At 42.5% G+C, this 19520-nt stretch overlaps 1 protein-coding gene across 1 annotated transcript in view; it reads left to right on the forward strand.

Annotated features, from left to right (window-relative positions):
* The first annotated feature begins 1485 nt into the window (after positions 1-1485).
* The window catches only part of PDLIM4 (PDZ and LIM domain 4), a 234194-nt gene continuing 216159 nt past the window's right edge, over positions 1486-19520 (forward strand). The window contains exon 1 of the mRNA XM_040344644.1: positions 1486-1658. Within this exon, the coding sequence (XP_040200578.1) occupies positions 1566-1658 (93 nt within the window). The 5' untranslated portion in view covers positions 1486-1565. The remainder of the gene's footprint in view (positions 1659-19520) is intronic.

A 19520-nucleotide genomic window follows, 5' to 3' on the forward strand; every position in this document is an offset into this window, starting at 1 on the left:
AGGTACAGATTTCCCAAATACAGAGCCCCCCCCCCCCAGTACAGCACCACCCCCTCTGTACAGATCCCCGACCCCCCTCTCCCAATACAGTTTCCCCCCAGTACAGATCCCCCCTCTCCAGGTACAGATTCCCCTAATACAGTCCCCCCCTAGTACAGCACCACCCCCTCTGCACAGATCCCCGATCCCCCAGTACAGTTTCCCCCCAGTACAGATCCCCTTCTCCAGGTACAGATTCCCCTAATACAGTTACCCCCCCCCCCCCAGTACAGCACCACCCCCTCTGTACAGATCCCCCCCAATACAGACCCCCCCTCCCCAGGTACAGATTCCCCTAATACAGTCCCTCCCCCCCAGTACATCCCCACCCCCTCTGTACAGATCCCCCCCAATACAGTTTCCCCCGAGTACAGACCCCCCTCCACAGGTACAGATTCCCCTAATACAGTTGCCCCTGCCCCCAGTACAGCACAGGGGCATCATTAGGTATTATGGGGCCCCTTACACAGCTTCAGGCATGGGCTCCCTGGAGCAGAGAACCGGGGAGGGGTGTGGGGGGGGGGGGATTGCTGCCGCCGCCTGAAATTGAGAAGCGGTGGTGGGGGCCTTTACACAAAAAAGAAGAAATAAAGAAAAATATATATAAAAAAAGGGGGGTAGTCATCCAGGAACCTTGGGGCCCTTTAATAAAAAGAAAAAAAAGTTAAAAAATATATATTGATTTTTTAAAAATAATATATATATAATAAAAAAAGGGGGGTTAACATCCAGGGCCCTTTAATAATAAAAAAAAAAAATATATATATATATATATATATATATATATATATATATATATATATATATATATATATATATATATATAAAAAGAAAAGAAAAAAAATAATATAAAAAAATATATTTTTTTTTTATAAAAAAAAGGGTGTTGCCACCCGGGCCCTTTAATGATAATAATTATATATATATATATATATATATATATATAAATAAAAAATGAAAGAAATAAAGAAATATATAAATTTTTATATAAAAAAAGGGGGGTTGTCATCCGGGGCCCTGGGGATCTCCAGGCCCCTGGGGACCTCTGGACCCCTAAAAAAAAAAAATTGTCCCTTTAATTAAAAAAAAAAAGGGGGGGGTTGCCATCTGGGGCCCTGGAGGCCTCCGGGACCCTGGGGACCTCCAGACCCCTAAAAAAAAAACTGCCTGTACCCCCCTGATGGCCGCCCTGTGTACAGACCCCCCCCCCCCCCCCTACAGATTCCCTTAATACAGTTGTCCCCCTCCAGTACAGATACTTTCATTCTGAGAGTCCAACCTTTTCTAATTCTTCTTGGATGCATACAAAAGCCATACTGATTATGGATTCCTATGCAGAATATATGCAAGGATGGAGAAGTGACACATCCAACACCAAGAGCCAATCAGGAACGACCTCTGAAAATTGCACATCTGCAGGGATGCCGGGGAAGTGAGATTCCATGTAAGCGGTGCTGAGAAGTAGCCGGGAGCAGCTGAGTGCAGAGCTCATTGCTGAAGTGCTGGGATAAGGACTATACACTACTATGGCACAGACTGTCACCCTCAATGGTCCCTCTCCCTGGGGATTCAGACTGGTGGGAGGCAAGGACTTCAGCACCCCTCTCACCATTTCTAGGGTAGGTGACCCTACTTTTCTATGTGTTCACCATCTCCTTTATGATGCCTGGGATTAAGATTTCATGTATTAGGTGTCTCTAGAAGATAACGTGTCTGTATTGTTTTATTTGCTCATTTGGAGTTTTATTGTAGAGCTTTGCTGTTTAGAAGATGTACAGAACTCTTATTACACATCCTGTAGTTATTCCCTGGCTGACACGTTGTACCTACCTGGTAAAGTACAAGTGTCTTCAGGCTGGTGCTTGGAGGGAGGTAAAGCATCTCACATCATGCCTGGGCTTCTCTGCTCTTTCTTCTTCTCATCAATTTAACTGATTGTTTTTATTAAAGGATCTAAGTTGTTTTTAAATATCTAAACCCAAGAGCAAAAATGAATAGTATTTCGATTTACCAATCCAAAGAGTGGTGGTGACTACATTGATTTTCTGTTATTTCCTGGTAATCCTGCATTTAACTCATGTCCCGACCTTGGATGACAACCATACTGAGGAGCTTTGTCACTCTACAACTGGGAGTGTGTTAGGACTACATAACACCTCCCTCTCATCTGGTGCTTTATAGACCACGGGGAAAGAAGGGAACAATGCTAACTATGTTGTCACCCTAGGACAGGGAGTGCGTTAGGACTACAGAACATTAGAGACTATACAACCCTCTCTCTATTAAGGTGTTTTAGTAGTCCACAGAGATATCCGGGAATAATGCTAACTGATAATAGTGTTGTCACCCTAGGTCACAGGGGTGTCAAACTGTCGGCCCTCCAGCTTTGTGGAACTACAAGTCCCATCACGCCTCTACCTGTGGGAGTTATGCTTGTAACTGCAATGCCTCATGGGACTTGTAGTTCCGCAACAGCTAGAGGGCTGCCAGGTTGATACCTGTGCCCTAGGTCAAGGGGTGTGCTAGAACCATATAGCATTGTGTTGAGACTATAGAACAGCGCCCCCTGTTCTCCATACCAGGAGGAGATATTGGGGGTTATTTACGAAAGGCAAATCCACTTTGCACTACAAATGCAAAGTGCTCTTGAAATAGGATAGAAAGAAAAGTAACCGCTCAGATGTAACCAAAGAGTCTCCTCACTGGATCCAAACCCTGGGTGCCGGCAATGCAATGATATGGCAAAACTATAGAGGAAAACTTGGACAGCCGCACTCCAAAAAACTTTCCTTTTATTAAAACTGGTCACAAAAAATACATGCCACAGCAAAAAATAGAACAGATGCTCTTGAAATTGCACTGAAAGTGCACATGGAAGTGCAGTCGCTGTAAATCTGAGGGGTAGATCGGAAATCAGGGGAAGCTCTGCTGATTTTATCATCCAATCATGTGCAAGCTAAAATGCTGTTTTTCTATTTTCCTTGCATGTCCCCCTCGGATCTACAGCGACTGCATTTCCAAGTGCACTTTCAGTGCAAAGTGGATTTGCCTTTAGTAACTAACCCCCATTGTGTAGGACACAGAGATAGCAAGAGACAATGCTAACTGATAACAATACAGAAGCAGAGAATACATGAAGGTAACAGCTCAAAAGATTTCTGGTTGGATAAGAGCCCTTTCACACTGGGGTGGGGGAGGGCATCGGCGGTAAAGCGCGGCTATTTTTAGCGGCGCTTTACAGTTGTTTTACCTGTGTTTTTCGGCTGCTAGCGGGCGCATTTAACCCCCTCTAGCAGCCTGAAAAAGGGTTAAAAGTGCCACGCTTTGCTGGCGATTCAGCGGCGCTACCCATTGATTTCAATGGGTGCTTTAGGAGTAGTGTATACACCGCTCCTATAGAGCCTCAAAGATGCTGCTTGCAGGCCTATTTTTGACATCCTGCCAGCGCACCGCTCCAGTGTGAAAGCCCTCTGGCTTTCCCATTGGAGTAACAGGAGAGGCGCTTTGCAAGTGCTATTTTTATTATTATTATTATTTTTTTTTATCAAACCGGTATAATAAATTGTTTTCAATAATAGATTTAACAAACCAAAAGACAACAAATAGGAAAAATGTAGAGTTTACATACACTTTAACCTCAAAGGGGTTGTAAAGGTAAAAATAATAAAAAAACAATATAACAATATATAAAAACAATAACAAAAAATAACAAACATGTCTATACTTACATACTACATACAGAGTGGCCGGAAACCTCCTTTTTTTAGGTCCCACCCTGGCGCTCCTGGCCCCTCCTCTCTGGCTAGTGTCCCCAAGGGAAGCCACGTCCCATGGGGGCACTTGTGTGGGTTCACACCCGAGTCCCCCTGCTGCGTCCATTGACACAGACAGCAAGACTCCGCCCCCCCCACGCTTCCTTGTCACTGGCTAGAGCACATGCACCAGTGCAAGTATAGGAGATATTTACAGTACTTCTAGGTAAGCCTTATTATAGGCTTACCTATAGGTACAAATTATGCATGGAATAAGTCAGACGGAATTTTTTCATCGGATATTCTAATCGTGTGTATCTGAGTTTTTCCTTTGGAAATTCTAATGGATTTAGAAAGAGGACATGAAAGTACGATTGGTCTGTATGGAACTCCGACGGAGAAAAAAAACATGCATGCTCAGAATCAAGTCGACGCATGCTCGGAAGCATTGAACTTAATTTTTCTCGGCTCGTCGTAGTGTACATCACCGCATTCTTGACGGTCGGAATTTGGTGTGACCGTGTGTATGCAAGACAGCTTGAACAGAATTCAGTCGGAAAAATCTGTCGGAGTTTATACCGACGGAAAATCCGATCGTGTATATGGGGCATTACTCTCAGCGTGCCTGTAGATGCATATCATAGCAAAAATAGTTCTGGATTAATCTATGGTACGGACTGAATTCAACATTGTGTGGAGGTGTGAATATCATGCGGCAGGTATATAAGGAATAAAAGCGATCTTGTGATTGCACAGTTGGTGTGGTCTAATGGGATGCAGTAACAGCTTCAGCTTATAGGTGTGTTTGCTTTCATCTATAAAGGCCAGATAATAAGGTATAAAAATTGAATGTAACACCCTAAGCCCTGGTTCACATGTGAGTGGTTTAAAGTCCTTTTCAAGAAACGCTTTAATGATCGACACAAATAGGATTCCCATTGTATCCTATGGTGCCTGTTCACACCTGAGCATCATAGCTTGTCTGAAGCCCCGTACACACGACCGAGTTTCTCGGCAGAATTCAGCCAGAAACTCGACTTGAGCTGTATTCTGCCCAGAAACCCGGTCGTGTGTACACTTTTGGCCGAGGAAACCGACGAGGAACTCGTCGAGCCAAATAGAGAACATGTTCTCTATTTCCTTGTTAGTCAATGAGGAAACTTGGCTCGCCGAGATCCTCGGCGGCTTCACAAGGAACTCGACGAGCAAAACGATGTGTTTTGCCCATCGAGTTTCTCGGACGTGTGTACTGGGCCTCAGACTAGATGTTTGGTCAGGGGGTGGTAAAAATGCATGGTTCGGTCAAATTACACTAAGCGCACCAGGATTCAAGTAATAATACACACAATGAATGTATTTAGACATTATTTTCAGATTTCGGAGTTCAGCTTTATTGTGAACCAGGAAAAAACAGATATTTTAGTGTGAAATTTCCAGGGACGATCATTTATAGGAAGCAGATCTAAAGTAGAGACTGTTCTTGAAAGTCAGGGACTTTTGTCAACTACAGGCCATTGGTTAAAGTGACCACTAAAAATATTCTCATATTATAAAACAGGCCGCCTCGATAAAAAAAAGAAAGAATTATCAGGATATTTTTATCTATCTTACATTGATACATAGGTGTGCACAGCCTGTTGTATTAGGGTGTGCACCCCAAAGCTCTAACACATATGTGTGAAACAATGGGAGGAAGAGGAAGCAAGGGAACACATGGGGGACCCAGGCAACAGAAGGTAGAGGAACAGGGAAAAGAGGGGTAGCATATATTAGTACCGATCCCCTATATTTTCTTCCTGTGGCAGCTGAATGTTTACAAAAGGCCGAGGAGAAGTCTACTTTTTCAGCTGCTGCAGGAGAAAAATACAGATCGGTTCCACTAAATTCCACCCCCGCCACCTCTCCTGTCCAGGTTCTGAGGGTCAGCAAGGAAGGTTTGCAGTTTACCTATCACATGCCCACCATTGACAGGTTGCCAACTCCAGGATTAGGGTTTGCCCAGGCACACCTGGCACACCCCTTACGCACGTCTATGCATTGATATCTTTTGTTATGTTTATCTAAAAAAAAATGTTTTCCATTGCAGATCTTTTATTTATACATTTGCTTCTTTTTTGTTTGTGACTGTACAGAATTTGTTCATATTAGGGATTGGTTGTGTTTTTTTAATGCTAGCTATTTATATACTGCTATTTACTATATTTAAACTTAGACATGTCCCACGGCACATTACTGCCTTGCTCAGGTCCCAGTAGCAAAACCAGACCTGACAACAAGCATACTACACTAACCCATATACTTTTATATATAAAAAAACTGCAATCTCCCTTCTCACACAACAATTCTTAGTTACAGGTTCTCTATCTAAGGTCCGTCGGACTTCCGACAAAAAAAGTCAGATGGAAGCTACACATGGCCTGATTTTCCGAGAAAAAAAGTCGGACTTTTTTTTCTCACAAAGTTCGGCCGTGTGTACCAGGCATTAGGCCCTGTACACACGACCGAACATGTCCGCTGAAACTGGTCCACGGACCAGTTTCAGCAGACATGTTCGGTCGTGTGTACGGCCGACCGGACAGGTTTCCAGCGGACATTTGTCCAGCCGACCGTTTTCCAGCGGACAAAAATTTCTTAGCATGCTAAGAAACATGTCCGCTGGAAGCCTGTCCGTCGGACATGTTCGGTCGTCTGTACAGACTCACCGTACATGTCCGCTCGGCCGAAAGCCCTCGCATGCGTCGAAGTGATTCGACGCATGTGTGGAAGCATTGACCTTCCAGAGTCACGCACGTCGCCGCGTAATCGTCGCGGCGATGGCGCGGCCACCTCACCATGTATCGTGTCCGCGCGGATTTCTGTTTGATGGTGTGTACAACCATCAGACAGAAATCCGGCAGCGGACTGTCCGCTCAAAACGGTCGGGCGGACCGTTTCAGCGGACAGTCCGTCCGTGTGTACGAGGCCTTAGAGTAACTCAGAGCCTGCATAAGGCTTCTTCTTCTCCCTGTCTGTGGCTGATCATATAATGTGGATGGTTTTTGACCCATGTTTGGACAAGGGTAAATAACAGTAATACCATATAATGCTCACTGGTCCACATTTCATAGCTCCCATTTTTTTCCTCATTTAGAGGGACTGTCCATCTATTGCAGTGGTCTCCAAACTGCCCAGGGACCAGATTAGGCCCCCTATTTGCTCTTATCAGGCCCTTGTACATTATTCCTCCCACTGATACAGGGCATTATTCCTTCCACACCAATAATGGGGCATAACTCATGTCACTGATATCAACAATAGGGCACTAATCCTACCACTGACACCAAAGATGGGGCACTATTCCTTCCACTGACACCAGCCGCAGAGTCCTATTCTTCCCGCTAACACAACTGATGATCTACTACTCCTCCCACTTACACCAGAGATACTCCTTTTCCTGATAACAACAATGGGGTACTATTCCTCCCAGGGACCCCAACAATGAGACTATTTTTCCCACTGATGTCAACAATGGGGCACTATTCCTCCCACTGACCCCAACAAGGAGACTCTATTCTTCCCATTGATACAATGATGGGACACTTTTCCTTCCACTGACACTAACTGCAGGGTTCTATTCTTCCTGCTGACACCAATGATGGCGCACTATTCCTCCCACTGACACCAATGATAGGGCACTATTCCTTTCCCTGATACCTACAATGGGGCAATATTCCTCCCAATGACCCCAATGATGGGGCACTATTCCTTCCCCTAATAGTAACAATGGGACAATATTCCTCCCACTAATACCAGTGATGGGGCATTCATTAATCCCATTGATGCCATGGCATTTTCTACTCCCACTGGCCATAGTTTGGCCCTCCTAAAGTCTGAAGGACAGTTTGGAGACCCCAGCTCTATTGGAACCAATTCCCCCTGTCTCTCTTTCTTCCTTATCTTCCCTCTTTTTGGTCTAATATGTAGATGTACAATAAAATGCATCATTTAACTACCAAAAGTGTTATACATACATACACCAAATCTTCCTTCCAGCCTCTATATTATTGCATTTACTACATTTAAAAGTCTGTATAAAAGAAAAGTAAATGTGAAAAATTAGCACTTGTGATTTAACCAATAGTTTTTGGTTTATTATTTCATCACGGTCCATGTAAAGGATGTGTGTTCCATGCCTACATATTTTCTGCTGAAAAGGTTTCCCTCTTTCTCTTCTCAGTAAGTTGCACATGCATGTCCAGGCTATTCCAAGCTTGATGTAGAAATAATGTTTTTTTTTTTTTTTCGGAACTGAAATTATTACCAATGCACTAGCCAAGTACAGAATGTATATATGCAGTATCAGTGCTACAATCTACATTTCTGACTTGAATTAAATAAATTGTGTTTGTCCCCCAAAGGAGACCATAAGGCCTCATGCACATTTGAGTTTAACCACTTAAGGACCGAGACTCTTTCTGAGATTTGGTGTTTACAAGTTAAAAAAAAATAATTTGTTGGAAAATTACTTAGAGCCCCCAAACATTATATATATATATATTTTTTCGAACACCCTAGAGAATAAAATGGCAGTCATTGCAATACTTTTTGTCACACCGTATTTGCGCAGCAGTCTTACAAACGCACTTTTTTTGAAAAAAAATCACTTTTTTTTGATAAAAAAATAAGACAACAGTAAAGTTAGCCCAATTTTTTTTATATTGTGAAAGATGTTTCGCCGAGTAAAATGATACCCAACATGTCACGCTCAAAGTTGTGCCTGCTCGTGGAATGGCGACAAACTTTTACCCTTAAAAATCTCAATAGTCGATGTTTAAAAAATTCTACAAATTGCATGTTTTGAGTTACAGAGGAGGTCTATATTTTTTTATTTTGTATTTTTCTTTCTTTCTTTTTTTATTTTGAAACAGTTTTTTTTTAAATGTTTGGGTCACTTTTATTCCTATTACAAATAATGTAAACTTCCCTTGTAATAGAATAAAGCATGACAGGTCCTCTTAAATATGAGATCTGGGGTCAAAAAGACCTCAGATCTCATATTTAGACTAAAATGCAATAAAAAAAAAATATATATTTACTGTATACTTATGTCATTTAAAAAAAAATGTCCCTTTAAGAGCATTGGGTGGACGTGACGTTTTGACGTCACTTCCGCCCTGCAATGATATGGAGACGGGTGGGGGCTATCTTCCCCTCTTTCCCTTTACCGTTGGGAAAACTGCCATGAGAGCTTTTGGTCGGGAATCCCGGCCGTGTGTATGCTCCATCGCAGTTTTCCCGACAGGAAAACTGTTGGAAAAATAGAGAGAACCAGCTCTTTCATTTCGCGTTTTTTAAGCCGGCAGTTTTCCTATCGGAAAAGGCTGCGGTGGAGCAGCCACACGGTCGGGTCTCCCGACCAAAACTCTCATGGCAGTTTTCCTGTCAGGAAACCCGGCCGTGTGTAGGGGGAAAAAGTAACCAAGCAGGTTCTCGGTTTTCCCCTCGGGTTACCCGGCGGTAGAAAGTCCGCCGGGAAACCCATATGTATGTACTAGGCATCACTCGTCCCCATACCCAGGCAGGGACAACATCCGATCGCCTCCGCCGTTGCTGACGGCTCCGGTCAGCGGCGGAGGGCACCAGAGAGCGGCGGGAAGGGGGGCCCTCTCCCGATAAAAGTGATCTTGTGGCGTATCCACTGCAGAGACCACTTTTATCTGAAAGAGGACCGCCCGCTGAAGAAGAGGATACCGGGGTTATGGGGCATTTAGTGGCAGATAAAAAAAAGGCAAAAGTTGGGTTTAGGAGAGGAGCTTTTGAGCCCGTGCCTAATGCCGCATACACACGACTGTTTTTCATGATGTGAAAAATTCAGTATTTTTAAATGGTCATTAAAAAACGACCGTGTGTAAGATCCAGAGCATTTTCTTGGTGAAAAACGGGCATTAAAAATTTAGAACATGCTCTTTTTTTTCTGGTTGTTTTTCACGTTGTGAAGAAACTGTTGTGTGTAGGCTTTAACGACGGGGAAAAAATGTGCATGCTCAGAAGCAAGTTATGAGACGGGTGCACTCGTTCTGATAAAACTACCGTTTGTAATGGAGATAGCACATTCGTCATGCTGTAACAGACTGAAAAGCACAAAGACTGAAAAGCGCGAATCGTCTCTCACCAAAATTTTACTAACACGAAATCAGCAAAAGCAGCCCCAAGGGTGGCGCCATCCGAATGGAACTTCCCCTTTATAGTGCCGTTGTACGTGTTGTACGTCACCGCGCTTTGCTCCAGCATTTTTTTTTCACGATCGTGTGTATGCAAGGGAGGCTTGACAAGAATCACATAGAAAAAAACTTTGTTTTTTTCTAGGATTTAAAAAATGGTCGTGTGTACGCGGCTTAAGAGCTGGATGCGTTTATTAATTTTTTCATTTCAAAAGCATTTATAAAAGCCCCAGTATGCATAAAGTCTAAAAAGTCAGCAGGCACAGGCATGTTCAAGGTTTTTCCATTGGCACTGCATGATGAGTGCATATTGACATAGATTTGAATGCTGACCAAATTGGGTATCGATATACCCAGAGCATTGGCAATGGATATGACCTCTGAATGTATACACCATCAAATGATTTAGGATGCGTCACAGGCTAAAATTATAAAGTTACAGTATCATTAGCGATGATAGGGATGGTATTAAAACCGCATCTGAACAGAGTCCACCCTGCTTAGTGCCAATGAGAACCTTGGGGCAGATCCACAAAGAAAGTACGCCGGCGTACTTTCAAATTTCCCGCGTCGTATCTTTGGTTTGAATCCTCAAAACAAGATACGACGGCATCTGGGTTAGATCCGACAGACGTACGTCTTCGTACGCCTTCGGATCTTAGATGCAATTCTTCGGCGTCCGCTGGGTGGCGTTCCCGTCGTATTCCGCGTTGAGTATGCAAATTAGCTATTTCCGACGATCCACGAACGTACGAGCGGCCGTCGCATTCTTTTACGTTGTTTCCGTTCGGCTTTTTTCGGCGTTAAGTTAAAGCTGCTATTTGGTGGCGTACGCAATGTTAAGTATGGCCGTCGTTCCCACGTTGAATTTAAAAATATTTTATTTTGTTTGTGTAAGTCGTCCGTGAATGGGGCTGGACGTAATTTACATCCACGTCAAAACAATGACGTCCTTGCGAAGTCATTTAGCGCAATACACGGCGGGAAATTTAGGGACAGCGCATACGCAGTTTGTTCGGCGCGTGGACGCGCTTCATTTAAATGAAACACGCCCCCTACTCGCGGATTTGAATTACGCGCCGTTACGTCGCGAGAGATACACTACGCCGCCGTAAGTTCTTTCTGGATTCAAAGCTTTGAAAAGTAAGTTAGAGCGGCGTAGCGTATCTCACATACGCTGCGCCCATGCAATTGTACGTGAATCTGCCCCCTTATCTCCCTCCATGTCTACATGGTATTGTCTTTGCTTCATAACATGAACTGCCCTAATGGTATTGTCTAGTTATTTGTAGTTATTCCTCTGCAAAGTTATTCAGCAGTTGGAAGCATAGTAGTTGCTGTAGCTTGAAGAAATGTGTAGAATCATTGCTTTCTCACCCTTCCTTAAAATCTTGCTTTTGATTGTAATATAAATACAAATTGTCACAGTTCCTCCTAAAAGCATTTTGTTGCCATGACCGTGACTCTTGTCTCACTAACATGACACATCTCTGTGGTTACACGTCTTGGTGCACTTTTTCCAGATCCCACCCTAGAAAGGAGTGTCTGCTACGAAAGTGTTTCACAGATATGCAGAACAACAAAAGCCACATTATGCCTTTGTTGACTTTGGTAATCGGTTTGGTCACAGGTGCAAGTTACTTACAGCAAACAGGAACATTTTCTGCTTAGCATGAATTTATAGTCTGAAGTTTTATCCCGTCCTGCAGCAGGAAAACGTAGACATCATTTTTAGAACAATACAAGCAGGTAGCTTAATCAGGCAGGGAACGTTATAACTACAAAATACTAAAAGGGGACTGCTCTCTTCCTACATCTGCAACCGATTACTGCACTTCCATACTCCAAAGCTGTTTTAAAATCCCCCTCAATGCGCACTTGATGTGTTATCAAAGAAATCCTAGAAGAAAAGGTCAGGCACCCATCACAGGAGATGGCAGGGTTGGGGTTAACAACAGTTCTATATACAGGGAACAAAGAATGTGTGGAACTGCAGCCTAACTGAAGTTTTACAAATCACAGAATACAGAATATGTCCACAAAATCAAGTCAGGAAATACATATTTATAAAAAAAAGGATGTGTTGGCTCTAAAGGAATTTAACAATTATTCATTATAAAAAAAGACTTTGAAGATCATCGAGAAAAAAAATATATTTATTTAAGAAAAAAAATGCTCAAGCGACAGCCCAGAGAGATATTTTTCCCAAAAAATAAAACATGATTTAACTTAGTGTCGGTTCACACTACCGCGACTTGGGATCCGACTTGTGTCGCCTCAAGTGGCGCGACATGAGAAATTCAATTGAAGGGAATGAGAGGCATCTTAAAGGGGTTGTAAAGGTACAATTTATTTTCCTAAATACCTTCCTTTACCTTAGTACAGTCCTTCTTTACTTACCTCATCTTTCGATTTTGCTTTTTTTTCTTCTGAGAAATCCTCACTTCCTGTTCTTCTGTCTGTAACTCCACACAGTAATGCAAGGCTTTCTCCCTGGTGTGGAGTGTCGTGTGCGCCCCCTCCCTTGGAATACAGGGCGCTCTCTATGTTGCAGATAGAGAAAGAAGCTGTGTGTTAGTGGGCATCCTGACTCTCTTGTAGTCCAAGGGAGGGGGCGAGCACGACACTCCACACCAGGGAGAAAGCCTCTCATTACTGTGTGGAGTTACAGACAGAAGAACAGGAAGTGAGGATTTCTCAGAAGAAATAAGGACATTTTAAAGCAAAATGGAAGGATGAGGTAAGTGAAGGAGGACTGCACTAAGGTAAAGGAAGCTATTTAGGAGAAAAAAATGGTACCTTTACAACCCCTTTAATGTACACTACTGAAGTCGCTCTGACTTCAGAAAAGGTTCCTGTAATACTTCAAGGCGACTTCTAGGCAACTTGTACCCATAGATTTCAATGGAAGTCACCTCCAAAGTCGGTTCTCCATCTTAAATGAAGCAACTTTACAGGAAGAGAAACTAGTTTACTCAGGCAAACCCCTCCCTCCCACAGAGCTGATTATTCTGTGATTGGCCACAGCCAAAGTCGCCTGTCCTGGAGGCATTGTAAGTTGCTCCAAGTCGCGCTAAAGTTGCCTTGCAAAGTCGCGCTGTAAGTCGGGTTGCCCCTGTGTGAACCGGCTCTTACTTCTTATGTTTTTTTGTTATCCAAATCCAAACATTTGGATTCTGATTAACAGCAGAATGTTGCTAAGTCTATAATTCCTGATTCATATAGGAAACCAAAATGTACCAAAAAATCGAGTTTTCTACTAGTCAAATTGGAGATAAGTCCACAAATCCACAAATCGTGGGAGAAACATTTGCTTTTATATGGAAAATCCTTTTTATACTTTCTTGGCTTCATTTTATCAGGACAGTGTGGTTAGATTAGCTGTAAAGAAAAATAGAATATACATGTCTGCCTGATGATACACATTACTTGGCTGAAAAACATAGAAATACAAAACAGACTGGATATGCGTTAAAAGCAATAATAGTATCCATACAAGACAATACACTGTAGTCAGTGAAAGCAAAACTTCTGTAACTTTTTCATCTTTCCATCTATTAAATCTTCTGCTCTTGTTGCTTTAACTTTGGATAGTAAAACATTTTCTTTCTAAATACCTTATACAGCCCACTTCCTGTTTCTTGTCTGGTAAAAAGCCTAGGCTTATGACATCATGCACAGCCATATCTCTCACTCTTGTAAATGTTTGCCAGGAAGAGAGGGGGAAGGTGAGTCATAAGAGGGCCAATGAGAGCTGCAGAGATAGAGGTGTGCCTCTGTGTAAATCCAGGAAGTGAACAGGCAGCAGCTTCAGTTGCCCACAGTTCAAATGGTTCCAGCCAGACTCAGTGGAGGGAGATTTCTGCAGCATATTTGGCAAGTATACATATAATCACAGTATGTATAAAATAATATCCAAAGTGGTGGGAAGGAAGCTTCAGAATGGCAAAGATTTTATTACAGATTATGTGAGCAGACTGCAGTTCCTCTTTAAAGGCAGAACACTCTCAAAGCTGCTGGACACATAAGTATGTCTGCATTTTATGTAAATTTGCTTTTACGTTTTTTAGAGTATAATTAATTTCAGTCTATGGGTTGCATTGCAGTGCTTTAGAAAACAAAAACCTGCATGCTGCCTTTTGGATGCGTTGACCCATGTTTTGCCATTCAATTAATTCAGATGAAGTCTTTCAAAGACATCAATGCACATGAGGTCTTGGAACAGTTGGGCCATAAACTATTAATAAAAAAGTGATAATAAATGCTTTAAAAATATGAGAAGAATTATATCTTGGAAAATGCATCCACTCCCTTTTCTGCTTAGAAACAAGAGTTGTTCACCATGTATGAACTATATCCGGACGATGGCAGAATCAGTAGGGGGATCACAGCAGGTCTCAGAGGCATTAAAGGGGTTGTAAAGGTTTGTTTTTTTATTTTCTAAATAGGTTCCTTTAAGCTAGTGCAATGCTTGGAAGCATTGAACTTCATTTTTCTAGGCTTGTCGTAGTGTTGTACGTCACCATGTTTTTGACGGTCGGGATTTGGTGTGTATGCAAGACAGCTCGAGCGGAATTCCGTCGGAAAAACCCGTCGGAGTTTATTCCGACGGAAAACCCGATCGTGTGTACGAGGCATAAGGTACACAGGGAAGGTTCTGTGAAAAGTCTGTCTGTGTCTGTCCCCTTAATATTTTCAAAATGTTGATGTTTTTTGGTGACGTGGAACTTCAGTAAACACTCATTCTAGAACATTGTTGGAGTGCTGACCTTTCTCTATGTTTGGATTTGTCTGGTGTCAATGCATAGCCAGCTCTCGCCACTCAAAAAGGGTTATATAAGGTTTGATGTGTTACAGGTGTTTATTGCTATCTGTCTGGGTCCCCATTGCAGAAGTTTCCCCTCACTTTTTGTATAGATGGTAAGTGTCAGACAAAGCAAGAAGTCAGGAAGTCTCCACAACATGAACACAGACTAGGGTTGCCACCTCCTCCCTTTAAACCTAAACACATATGAATTACACAGATTCTGAGGCTAATTTAGTGCAGCTAAGCCACAGAACCTGTGTAATTCACGTGTTCGGGTTTAAAGGGATGAGGTGGCAACTCTAAAGCCTCGTACAGACGACCGAGGAACTCAACGGGCGAAACACATCGTTTTCCTCGTCGAGTTCCTTGTTAGGCTGTCGAGGAACTCGACAAGCCAATTTTCTCCATTCCCGTCAAGGAAATAGAGAACATGCTCTCTTTTTGGCTCGTCGAGTTTCTCAACAGTTTCCTCAACGAAAATGTACACACGACCGGTTTTCTCGGCAAAAAAATATCTCCCAGCAAGTTTCTTGCTGGTTTTTGCCAAGAAACTCGGTCGTGTGTACGAGGCCTTACACAGACATAAGTATAAAAATGTATCTAAAACTAAAAAAAATTTAAAGTTGGACTTTAAAAACACTGCTACTTTGGTTTAGGAATGAATACACAAATCCTGCACCCCTACAACTTTCCTATTGCTCTACCAAAGTTTTCTCAGATAAGAGTAGTTCTTCCCTTCTATAGGTTAATGTCACTGCGCACGGTATTACCGTATATTAACCACTTAACCCCCGGACCATATTGCTGGTCAAAGACCAGAGCACTTTTTGCAATTCGGGACTGCGCCGCTTTAACTGACAATTGCGCGGTCGTGCGACGTGGCTCCCAAACAAAATTGGCGTCCTTTTTTTCCCACAAATAGAGCTTTCTTTTGGTGGTATTTGATCACCTCTGCGGTTTTTATTTTTTGCGCTATAAACAAAAATAGAGCGACAATTAAAAAAAAAAAGAATATTTTTTACTTTTTGCTATAATAAATATCCCCCAAAAAATGTATAAAAAACATTTTTTTTCCTCAGTTTAGGCCGATACGTATTCTTCTACATATTTTTGGTAAAAAAAATCGCAATAAGCGTTTATTGATTGGTTTGCGCAAAAGTTATAGCGTTTACAAAATAGGGGGTATTTTTATGGCATTTTTATTAATATATTTTTTTTACTAGTAATGGCGGCGATCAGCGATTGTTTTCGGTACTGCGACATTATGGCGGACACTTCGGACACTTTTGACACATTTTTGGGACCATTGGCATTTTTATAGCGATCAGTGCTATAAAAATGCATTGGATTACTATAAAAATGCCACTGGCAGTGAAGGGGTTAACACTAGGGGGCGGGGAAGGGGTTAAGTATGTTCCCTGGGTGTGTTCTAACTGTGGGGGGGGGGGGGTGGCCTCACTAGGGGAAACACTGATCCTCTGTTCATACATTGTATGAACAGAAGATCAGCATTTCCCCTGCTGACAGGACCGGGAGCTGTGTGTTTACACACACAGCTCCCGGTCCCCGCTCTGTAACGAGCAATCTTGGGTGCCCGGCGGCGATCGAGCCCGCCGGGCACACGCACGGGAGTCGGGGGCGAGCGGGGCTCGAAGAGCGGACATATAGCTACGGGCTCTCGCCCAGGAGAGCCGACCTGCCGCCGTATAATGACGGTGGCTGGTCGGCTAGTGGTTAAACACTGTATCAAATAAATGAGAAGAAGGCGAATGCCAAATGACAATAAGACAGATCTGCATCAGTTATGTTGTTTATACAAGTGAAGGGGATTTCCTCATTCCAGATGCTTAGATGAACCATAATCTCCCTACGGTTCCCCAGTGACAGCGGATTATGGCCAAAACAAGTCAATCAGGGAGAACACAGGTTTTACATAACAATGAGACTGGAATGTTAATCGCATTTCCCCTCCTTGTAAGGCTTAAGAAACTTTCACTGGCCAAATCGAAGGATTGTCAGAACTGAAGGGAAGGCGTATGGTTATCTCAAAGTGCAGTTCAATTTGTGGCAATACAGTATGCACCAGGTCGGGCACTCTTTTTTTTGAAGGCTAAATTAGGTTTTGTGCATCAGTCATTCACCTTTTGAGAATACATGTCTATATTTAAAGTCATAATCCAGGCAAACAGCTAAATACAAAGCAGTTTGAAGTTAGTTTTCCACCTGGCTGGGATTTCACAGACCAGGGGTAAATTATGGACCCAAAACAATAAAAATCTGGCCTGTATAGGATTGATATAATACCGAGCAGCATGTCAGACTTTACATCTGCTCAATCCCCAGACAACAACTTGACTCTTTTCTCTTGCTTCATTGGTTAATTAGAAGAGATGACATAGCCTTTGTCATGTATAGAATGACTCACTTTGGTATAGATCACAATTCTTCTCTCTGGCTGCCTGTCTATTTACCAGTCCATCTGTGACTGTGAGCAGCCTAAACTTCAGCTTCAATGTTAAGAAATATTTTTAGTTTTAGGTTCCAGATTAAAGGAGTTGTAACGTCAGAAGGTTTTTTATCTTTTTTTTTAAAACAGTAGATTTTTATTGGTTTTCACATTGTATACAGAATATTATGCATCATTTACAGTACAACGTTATAAAAAGTGATTAACAGGTGTAGATCTTACAGTAATGGTATAATGCAGAGGATTGAGCTACAAACATATTAATTGAGATTGACCTCAACAGAAGGTTAGGCCTGTCACCCCTTTTGGATTCACAATGTAAGCAGACTTTCTGCTGGGTCAGTAGCAGGTAGCCCGTCCTGGACTTTAGCGAGGGTCCTTGGAGCTGTTCCGTATGGTAAGCTCTCTCAAGCCTTAATAGTAACCAACATTAAAGATACATAGTCTTAATTCTGATAAAGTAGAAATATCTGAACAAGCATTCTTGGCCATACCTAACCTTGGATCATACCACTAGATGTTAAGGTGTTTATACATTAGAATCTGTAAGCATGTGTCACAAATGTGAGGAGACATATTTTGATGTCCTCCATATCTCCCAGTGTTTATGGAAACTCAGGAATCTTCTTTCTGTGTAAGCAAGCATTTTTTCCATGGTATATTGTGCATGTACTCTTGATATTACCTCTGCAATATTGGGAGGTGATTGGGAGCGCCATTCTTTTGCAATTGATATTCGCGCAGCGAACAGAATGCGAATAACTACTTTTCTCATTAACGGAGCAAAGTTCTCGATACCAAGGCTCAGTAATGTGAATGCAGGGTTAAGGGCATTATTCATTGAAGATTTTTTATCTTAATGCATTCTATGCATTAAGATAAAAATCCTTCTGTGTGCAGCAGCCTCCCTCGGCCCCCCCTAATACTTACCTGAGCCCCATCTCTATCCAGCGATGTCCACGAGTGTCTTGGCCCTTCTAGACTCTCCCTCTTGATTGGCTCCCACTGCTGTCAATCAAAGTCAGTCAGCCAATCAGGAGAGAGAGGAGGTGGGGCCAGGTCACAGCTCCATGTCTAAATGGACACAGGGAGCTGTGACTCAGCTTGGGTATCCCCATAGCAAGCTGCTTACTGAGGGGGCACTGAACAGGAGGGAGGGGCCAGGAGCACAGAAGAGAGACCCGAGAAGAGAAGGATCGGGGCTGTACTGTGCCAATCCACTGTAACAGAGCAGGAAAGTATAATATGTTTGTTCTTTTTATTGAAAAAAAAAAATAGACTTTACAATCACTTTAAGGCTTCATGCTTACTGGGCTTAAAAACATGGCAGTTCCCTTGGCAGAAAAAAACGCTCATATAGAGTGTTTTTGTACAAAGTTTAGTTGTATTTAGTAAAGTTTTATGTTTTTTTTTTGCCAGTAAGCTCCAATCAGAAACGCAAACCTGATTTTTTTTCCTGCCTCTAAACATTGAGCTCAAAATGCAGTACACCTGTAATCGTACTAATGTGCATGGACACATTGGGGGTTATTTACGAAAGGCAAATCCACTTTGCACTACAAGTGCAAAGTGCACTTGAAATTGCAGTCGCTGTAAATCTCAGGGGTAGAGTTGAAATGAGGGGAAGCTCTGCTCATTTTATCATCCAAACATGTGCAAGCTAAAATGCTGTTTTTATATATTCCTTGTATGTCCCCCTTTGGATCTACAGCGCCTGCACTTCCAAGTGCACTTGTAGTGCAAAGTGGATTTGCCTTTCGTAAATAACCCCCATAGGATAACATTTAGCTGCTTCTATAGGCAGAACCCAAAACTCCTGTGGAAGCAACGATTTTTAAACCGGTGTGCATGGAGTCTAAGGCCTTGTATACACGATCTAATTTCCGATTGAAAAAGTCAGACTGACATTTTCCATCAAAAATTTCGACCGTGTGTATGCCCCATCGAAATTCCATTGGAAATTCTGATGAATTCCATCTGAGATTACATAGAGAACATGTTCTCTTTTCCTCCGATGAAATTCCGTTGGAATTCCGATGTGAATTTGGTCGGACAAAGGTCCGATCGTGTGTACAGGGCATTAGAGTTCATTTTCAGGAATAGACTTGTGTCCCTCAGCATAAGTTTCATCAACCAAAACTCTGCAAGATGCCTTCTATATTCTATATCCATACCACCTTGGAAAAAAAAATGACTTAAATGAATCTAATGCCGCGTACATGCGACCGTTTTTCATGACGTGAAAAATTACATTT

This window comes from Rana temporaria, chromosome 3, assembly GCF_905171775.1.
Source record: "Rana temporaria chromosome 3, aRanTem1.1, whole genome shotgun sequence".
NCBI lineage: Eukaryota > Metazoa > Chordata > Amphibia > Anura > Ranidae > Rana > Rana temporaria.